Source organism: Salvia splendens, chromosome 6 (genome assembly GCF_004379255.2).
Source record: "Salvia splendens isolate huo1 chromosome 6, SspV2, whole genome shotgun sequence".
Lineage (NCBI taxonomy): Eukaryota > Viridiplantae > Streptophyta > Magnoliopsida > Lamiales > Lamiaceae > Salvia > Salvia splendens.
Window position 1 is genome coordinate 13694303 of NC_056037.1, and position 8523 is coordinate 13702825.

Sequence of the window (8523 nt, forward strand, 5' to 3'; positions counted from 1 at the left end):
GACTGATTCGTGAAGACGAAGCAACCGTTGTCAATCATCGGTGGTAGATGCACGAAGGAATTCATCCCCGAAAGCTGAACGAACGCCCTCGCAAAAATTCTTTAGACAAAGGATTCCAGTGGACTCACCGATATGCAAATACTCGTCGAAGATGTCGGCCGTTTGCCCAGTAGCGAGTTGTCGGATGGCACACGTACACTTCTGCAACGGCGTGATACTTTGCCGGCCGGCTGCATCTGGACCTGTTTGGAAGAATTCAACACGTGCGGACAATGTGTTGACAATTCGCATGAACAAGCGCTTTGACATGCGAAAACGGCGCCTGAAGTAATCTGCCGGAAACCGCGGCTGGTCGGCAAAGTAGTCGGCAACGAGCCTTTCGTGGGCTCCCTCCGGTCACGATGAATGTAGCGCCGATTTGATCTGGTTCGTTGAGGAGGAGGAGCGGGGGTATTCGCCGTGACATATGCTTCGTAAGCGGCACAATGTTGTTCGTAGTATTCTTGTTCTTCGCGTTCCGCTTTCGCCATAATAAGGGTGAAATCCATTTGAGGTTTTGAATGAGGGATGAATGTGTTGATAGTTTGTATGAGAACTAAGAATGAGAGATGAATGAGAGATGAATGAGAGATGAATTGATGTGATAAATGGATGATAAATGTGTGTATTTATAGATGATTTTGGGGGGAAAAATTAAAAAATCAGAAAAAACGGGAAAAAAACGGCCATATTTTTGGGATTTGGAAAAAAAATTTTTAATCATTTTATATAATTTAAAAACGATTTTTAAAATAAAAAAAAAAAATCAAAGGCAACGGCTATGCCGTTGCCCAATCATAAGCCGCCACGTCGCCTGCTCGCTGGCACGGCGCTGCTCGATGCATCGAGCAGTGCCGTGCCAGCGGCGCGAGCGCAGCGGCGGCGGTCCTCGTCCTCGCCGCTAGCACGGACGACGGCCTTCACTCCCACCACCGTTGTGGATGCTCTAAGAATCTTGAAAAAAATGGACAACTACTACTTTATTAGCTCAGGAATCCCACCCACCTTAACCAGTCCACTTCGAAACCCCAAAGCCAAATCCATGGAGCTCCGATCAATCCTTCTTCAACCACAATTCCTCCCTAATCCACCAATTCCCTCATTTTGTCTCAATCTTGGACTTCAATTCCCTCCTCCTCCTCCTCCGCCGCCGCCCTCGCTCCGCCGCACCTTGCCGCCGATCCGGGCTTCGCGGAGCGCGCCGCGAAATTCTCCCGTTTCGGCACCCTGGCCTCGCCGCAGCCCTTAAAAATTCCGGCGAAATTCCCGGATCCGGCGTAGAATCCTCCGTCTCCGACCCGTTTCCGGCGAAGATGAATTCCCGGAAAAGAAAGGGGATTTCCAGAGGCAAGAGAAAAGACAACAGATCGAATTCGGCAAAGGTTCGAATTCAACTCTCATTTTATCAATTAATCAATCAAATTCAAAGATTCAATTTTTTCGGGAAGCCGCCGATGACGGGAGCTCAAAGCGATCGAAGCAATCGGAAAACAGCGAAAACGAGGAAGAATGTAATAAATCCGACCAAAAGCCGTCGGAGCCGCCGAAGGATTACATTCATGTCCGAGCCAGAAGAGGCCAAGCCACTGGCAGCCATAGCTTAGCAGAAAGAGTGAAAAAAAAACACCCTTTTTTCTTCTATTTTTATCTCATATTTCATGATTTTGAATTTTAATTGTGTCTAATTTATTAGGTTAGGAGAGAGAAAATTGTTGAGAGAATGAAGCTTCTTCAAGATCTGGTACCAGGTTGCAATAAGGTTTGTATAGATTAATTTAGATTTTGAGAAATTGTTATTTGTTGGAATGGGATTATTATGTCTAATCACTGCAGAGACAAATCGAGGTAAAAATAAATTGACTAAATTGAATTAATTCTTGACTAATTTTGTGTTTCTATAACAGTTCTTGTCTAATAAGTTGGCATCAGTGAATCCAGACTTCTATTTCAACATGGAAAACCTTCTATCCAAAGATGTAATTTCTCATTATCTCTCTCTTGATTGAACACACAATTCTGGGAAAAATGATTTGATGTGTCCAATTTCGATTCCACAGATGTATCAGCATTAACTGTACTCAATCTCCCATAACCAGAATGTACCACACCAGCGCTGCAAGGTACAAGCATCTCAAGCGTGGAACCTTTCCCTCTAGATGCTAGCTTAGGAATCGATGGATTCTCTAAACATTTACCCCAGGTAATAATGATACTTCATATCAAATTTTGGAACTAAAAAAAATATGTAAAAAAAGTTATCTATAACAAGCTCATAATCTCACGACACAAATAAACACAAGCAAGGACTAACATCCCTATGTCACGTAACAAGACTACTTCTACAAATTTTCAATCAATAAAGTACCTTGGGGCTTGGAGTGAGGCACCAAATCATGAACAAAATATGCAAATTTAGCTATTTATTTTTCTTGTGCCAATTTTGGTTCTAGTCCTTCAATATTATTCAATTCCAGATGTACCAAAACAAAGAGATCTACAACTTTCTATCAAACTTAGCAAAATGGAGTGTCCAACCAAGTTAAAAGATAAATGTGCACAATTATATCCAAGCTTCGATTTTTACTATTAACCTCATATTCATTTAAATATTTAATCATATCATACACAGTCAAGATAATTGATTTTCCAAGAAGACATCATCCTGTTTATTGTTTGACAAATGGATCTATGGGCCTTTATTTAGACTTAAACAAAGCCAACTCATTATATCTATAGAATTACCCCAGAGCATACACAAACAATTATACATAGATTACTGATAACCAAGTAGGGACAAAGGAGAAAATAATACTAAGGAAATGATAGTAGCAGAAGAATTTCATAACTAAAGCATCACTATGTTCGGATAGGGACAAATGAGAAAGTGATAGTAACAAAGTAGCATATGAATTTAATGACTAAAACACCAACAAATAGTGTTGTTCAAAATTATAACTCTGCCTCTTGTCCATGTACCTGCCGATATAAGAACAAAAAAAAGAAGATTGATTTCAATCTCGACGATTTACTGATAAATCCCATGATTACAGTAATATTTGCTAGACCAGGTTTCCTATCCACAATAGTTGAAAGGAATGCTAGTGAAAAATCACTAATTTTCAGTTTCAAATCAATAATGTAAAACATGAACATATATACTTTCATGAAGGCCTTGGGGTGAATACAACAATTTCGAAAGTTGGAACAAATATTCTTTTTCAAGCATCAAAATAAATGTTTTAAAAGTTTTACAAAATTCTTTTTCAATTATGTAATCAATTTGTGGCAGTGAACAGAAGTCATTTGCAATTCATTTGCAAGTTCAGAACAAGAAGTGAAATGCTATTGAGACGACAAGAAAAGGTACTAAAATAAGTTATCATCAACATAAATCATTTAGGCATAAACTAATTAGGAAGACATGATTAATTAGAATTGTTGTTCAGTTCAGTAGTATGCCAACTAAATGAAAAAGGCTAGGTTATAGTACCTTTTTGCAAGGGGCTTGGCTGCTGTGTAACACTCTCTGTTATTCACCCTTCAGCTTTCTCTCTCTCATGTTCCTAGGGAATATCTTCGCAAGGATGTCACGAGCCTTGGTTTGGGCAAATGGAGTGCCTTCCTTAACAAGGCTAGCCAACAGACGATGAGTCTTCTCTTGGCATCTGATTTGGTCAGTCATGGACTCGGTACGAGTGACAATCTCATGCATGATAGTCACGCAATTCTCTCTGTTGTGCGGACTAGAGTCACCCTTTATGATTTTGAACAAGAAGCTGATTGCTTCTCACCTAACTATCTCCTCAATCACAATCTTGTCAGTCGAAAACATTGCAAGAACTTGCAACATATAACCCGGAAACACCTTGTACTTAATATTATCCATGATCACGCCAATCGTACCACAATTAAGAGCATGCTTCATGTTACCTGGGACGGAACACAGAATAATTATAGCGCCGACCGCCTCTTCCACTGCCAAAACATCACATACCTCCAACATGCCCTTGAGGTACACCATTACACCTCCTAGTAGGGACCCAGAAAGACCCATATGTGCTTCAAGAACCTTTTCCTTGAATAAGTCGAGAGTGGACAGCGTCTTAATGGCACTAGCAGCTACTGTCCTAAACCTTATATCACCCCTAACATCCATTGCTTCAGCAATAATTCCAATACGATGAGGCTTGTTTGCCACCAGCCTCTTGATATTGTCACTGCGGATAGCTATGTTTGTAAGAGTGGCAATAAGGGACTCTCGAAGATCATCCAGAAAGATGCCCTTTCTAGAGGCAGCAATAGCTAAGCAGAGGCCATTGAATAGTGTTGGGACATGAACAGCAGCTGATTCAACAAAATGCTTCCGAAATGCATGATTCTCCTTTGTTAAGCGACGCAATCTCTCAAAAAGTTCCCTCTGGCCTTCCAATGTCTCGGCTGTTAAGTTTATTTCCATTGTGGCCTGGAAATCAGCCTGTTGGAACTCATTGTTGAGTGAAGGATTTTCAAACCAGCTAGATATCATATCTTTGCGTACATTGTCTTGGATTAGCATAGCCAACGACTGTATCCTCTTCCCAGTTTGAGGACATGTAGCATTCCCATCCTCAATCCACTTCTGAATGGAATCACGGTCATATGTCTGCCAAGACGAACACAAGATTGGATTAACACAAGATTGGACACACAAATAGTATTCATTAAAAAAAATGAGTCATCTATCCAAATTCAACAACAAAATATACACAAATCAATAGATAAATCCTTAACAATACACCCTAAATAGAATCACATAAAGAAATTAAAAATATATTATGAACCGAAGCACATATATATAATTAATTATTAAATAATCCACAGTTATATACTATAGACTAAAAGTCATAAGAAAAATCATAAAATCCTAAAAGTCAGTGTGTTTGCGTATAAATAGCCTTTTTAAAAGAACTAAAGAGTAAAATTCAATGATTACGATAATTAACTGGAAGATTGGCCCGATTTCTTATGTACAATAATTAAATGGAAGTATTATGTTTTCAATTTCAAATAAGTAATACATTGCATGCCATTCATCCCAATTCGTTAACAAAATCTAAACAGCAATTCAAAATAACGAAACAGAGATTACAAAACACGAAAACAGAGCAACTACGCAAATAGTATTACCAAATTAGAGCAATTCCTCTTGGCCGAAAAACAACAAAACCGAGCAATGAGCATACATAATTTCACACACACTTGGAGATTCCAACTTCACAATCATAGTTAGTTTTAGCTAAATACTTTTGTTAGAGAGAGAGAGGATTGAGAAAGTACCACTCCGGTTGATGGAACAATGACGGGATCTTTCATGATCTTCTTCGAAATAGGACATGTGAACTCCTCCGGCACCACCACGCCGCCGGGGATCGTATCGTGGAGCTTCAAATCCGCTGCATCGGCTTCCTTCACGCCGCTCAACGCCATATCAACCAAAAATCAAAACGCTACAATTCTACTCTCTCTCTGTAAAGTAACACTCTCAAACTCCGTATCAGCCGCAGCTAAACCTGGTTGCCGGCCGGCGGAGATAATTTAACGCTCTCTTGCCTTCCCTGTCAAAGAAAAGGTTGAATTTTGTATGCAGATTTTGGCTTTCCGAAATTGGGATGCACTCTCCAAAAAGGCTGAATCTGGTAACACAACCAAAGAGGCAACTTAATCCCAGCCGTTAAATACAACTTACGCAACACGCCTCATCAAGAAATACACCAATTAATTAATTGTGTGTTTGTATAATCTCAAAAACAAACGAGGAAACATAGAAATTACAGAATTTACTTAGCACACCATTAAAATATCAACTAGAATCACAAAAATAGCACAATTAGGTCATTAGGGCTGGATGGCTCTTGTAATTAATATGTGATCAGCATCATTTTAGGAAGATTCAATGCATATGAAATATTTCCTCTAAACGGAGTATAATATGGAGTATTCCAAAAAAACTTTATTACTACTATATACTTGTAATGTGGTAGACATAATATATATGTTGCGTGAATTAATGTGATTATGTTATCTGAGGTGTGTAGTTACGCATATTTATTTATTTCCTAATCACGGTACTTATTTATCTTACAAAGAAGAGTTAAATTTTGGTGGAAAGAAAGAGCAGTGGTGTAAAGTTTAATCACGGTAAACTTTGATATACTTTCTTTAATATGTAGTGTTATAAATTTGAATTTTAGTTTGAACATATCTCTAATTAGTCATATGAATCAAGTAGATAATTGAATTTATATTAATAAACTAAATTAAATTGGATTAAGCTCAACAGATTAAATCGCATTATACGTCCTAACCCTACTTAGTATAGGAAACCCTAGCTTAGCCCATAAATCTTACAAATATGCCATATTATGTTCCAGAGAAGAGTCGAAATTTGGTGGACAGAAAGGGAGCAGTGGTGTGCAAATCTAATCAAGGTAATCCTTCATGTAAATTTTATATGTAGTGTTGTTATAAATTTGAATTTTAATTTGAACATGCATACTACGTCCTTGATTAAGATTAAATCCTCATAGTTCATACGACACATGTGGTTTGTTTTTTAGGTGTGTAAAGTGTAATCTATGGCATACGCATAGATTTGGTTGAAATTAATTTTTTTGAAGATTTTGTTAGTGTTCATGATTTCTGCTTATGTAGTATATATTTTGTTTATTCTTTACAGAAAAATTGAAAGTCGTCTACCAAATTTATCCATCCAAAAAATGAAGCCATACCTACCTTTAGAAATCATCACAAATATCCTCTTGAGACTCTCTACTCAAAGCATTGCAACTTGCAAATGCGTTTGCAAACCATGGCTTAATCTCATTGAGAGTGATGCTTTTGTCAAGTCCCATCTTTCTAAATCGGCCCCTGCCCTAGCTGTTTCCATTACCAAGTGGGATTCAAATTGGTTTAGTGTTTTCAAATTGGAAGACGAGCTTGAGCCGTTCTCAAATTGGTTCGATATTTATGCCAAGCATGGTCCAATCACCAAGTTTGATTTTCGTCTAGAATCAACAATACAATGTTCTGCCAATGGTCTGCTTCTTTTAAAAAATGCTTGCATGGATGATCATCTCTATGTATGTAATCCCATCACCCGTGAATTTGTTGAGCTTCGTGGGCTTGTTACTCGGAAGGGAGATCGTTTTGGATTTGGTGTGAGCAAAATCAGTGGACAACATAAAGTTGTCTGTCATAGCCATGAATCTGGAATTCATGTGTACACTCTTAAAGCGAGATCTATGTGGAGAGTCGTCGAAGCCGCCCCCCCTTTTTCTGATTACTGCGACTCCTCCATTTGTGGTGCATTTTTTAGTGGCAATCTCCATTGGTTAGTTAAAAGTAAGACGGGGGATATTCATATTTGTTGTTTTGATCTTGAAACTGAACGTTTTAACACCTTTCTTGCGCCTCCTACTAATGTCACATTTACAAGGGGGAAGTTGTATGGTTTGGGGGATTGCCTATGTATTCATAATGATACACTAGGTAATAATCTGATATGGTTGTTGAATGAATATGAACAACTTGAAAACTTTTGGACGACTATACAACTCATTGGGGAAGAGCATTGTAATCATTATGATTACAGAAAGTGTAGTCAACCTATCAAAATTTACAGAAATGGCGGCATATTGATGTTACACGATAGATGCTTTTTTTACTATTCCAAGGAGAAGAGAAATGTTATAGGAATTGATTTGATTGGGGAAATAGATGGTGATTGTTTATATTTCAGCTCTATTCTTTTCACTCCAAGTTTTCTTTCACCTAAAAGAAATTTGGGTATGGAGAATGCAAAATCACTTAGTAAAAAGAAACTGGGTATTAGAATGTAATCTCATTTTAGTTTAGTTTCTACTATATTTCTTTTTTCGTACTTTCTTATCATACATGGGTTGTAATTTACTTATGTTCATTATTATTTATACCATTTACGTATTGTTCATTATTATTTACTACCATTTACGTATTGTTGATTCATAAATATACCCTTTTATATGCATGGATATAACTCTAATTAGATACTTGAGCACTCGCCATCATCTTGCTGCAATACATCATTGTTTTCCTTTGTTTACATGCCTATACCTAATATCTCTACTAATAACAAGTAGCAAAACAATCAATATATAATCTGAACAAACATTTACATCTGAACTAAGTACTATTGTCTAACAGTTCAAGTAATACAATCATTCTCCAAACTGTTATTCTCTGAGTTATGAGCTAAGCGCCTTAGCTGGGGTGATTGTTTGATACGAGAAACTCTGGGTTCTACAACTCAAGAACTGTAGAACTGCCTTGCATCATTTGTTCGGCTTTGACTTGATTGTTTATGTGATCTAGGCCAAGCAATCAGTTATGGATAGTGATATTAACGTAGAACCATGATGGAACAGATATCTTGCACTTTGTTGTTGGTTAGAGCTGAGTTTAAAGAAA

General features: G+C 37.8%; 2 protein-coding genes across 7 annotated transcripts; one reads left to right on the top strand and one right to left on the bottom strand.

The window, feature by feature from the left end:
• The first annotated feature begins 1017 nt into the window (after positions 1-1017).
• Positions 1018-8029, top strand: LOC121809706 (F-box protein At5g65850-like). 6 transcript variants are annotated; one of them, XM_042210473.1, is made up of 6 exons: positions 1018-1798; positions 1944-2015; positions 2097-2159; positions 3329-3402; positions 6450-6506; positions 6755-8029. In XM_042210473.1, the coding sequence occupies exon 6, from the start codon at positions 6795-6797 to the stop codon at positions 7914-7916; it is 1122 nt and encodes a 373-aa protein (XP_042066407.1). In that variant the 5' UTR covers positions 1018-1798; positions 1944-2015; positions 2097-2159; positions 3329-3402; positions 6450-6506; positions 6755-6794; the 3' UTR covers positions 7917-8029. The 6 variants fall into 6 exon arrangements, with proteins under 6 accessions (XP_042066407.1, XP_042066404.1, XP_042066405.1 ...); XM_042210470.1 differs by having other exon boundaries at positions 1020-1798; positions 2097-2239; XM_042210471.1 differs by having other exon boundaries at positions 1020-1798; positions 2097-2239; positions 3336-3402.
• LOC121809710 (U-box domain-containing protein 9-like) lies at positions 2828-6192 on the bottom strand. The gene is made up of 4 exons (XM_042210477.1): positions 5869-6192; positions 5356-5711; positions 3530-4681; positions 2828-3015 (listed from the first exon to the last, which is right to left on the bottom strand). Exons 2-3 carry the CDS (start codon positions 5503-5505, stop codon positions 3827-3829), a joined length of 1005 nt encoding a protein of 334 aa, XP_042066411.1. The 5' UTR covers positions 5506-5711; positions 5869-6192; the 3' UTR covers positions 2828-3015; positions 3530-3826.
• Positions 8030-8523: the final 494 nt, after the last annotated feature.

Coding starts and splice junctions, on each gene's coding strand:
- LOC121809710 (XM_042210477.1), bottom strand. CDS start 5,505: ATGGCGTTGAGCGGCGTGAAGGAAGCCGATGCAGCGGATTTGAAGCTC. Junction 4,682..5,355: donor TTGTTCCATCAACCGGAGTG/GTACTTTCTCAA, acceptor TCGTCTTGGCAG/ACATATGACCGTGATTCCAT.
- LOC121809706 (XM_042210473.1), top strand. CDS start 6,795: ATGAAGCCATACCTACCTTTAGAAATCATCACAAATATCCTCTTGAGA.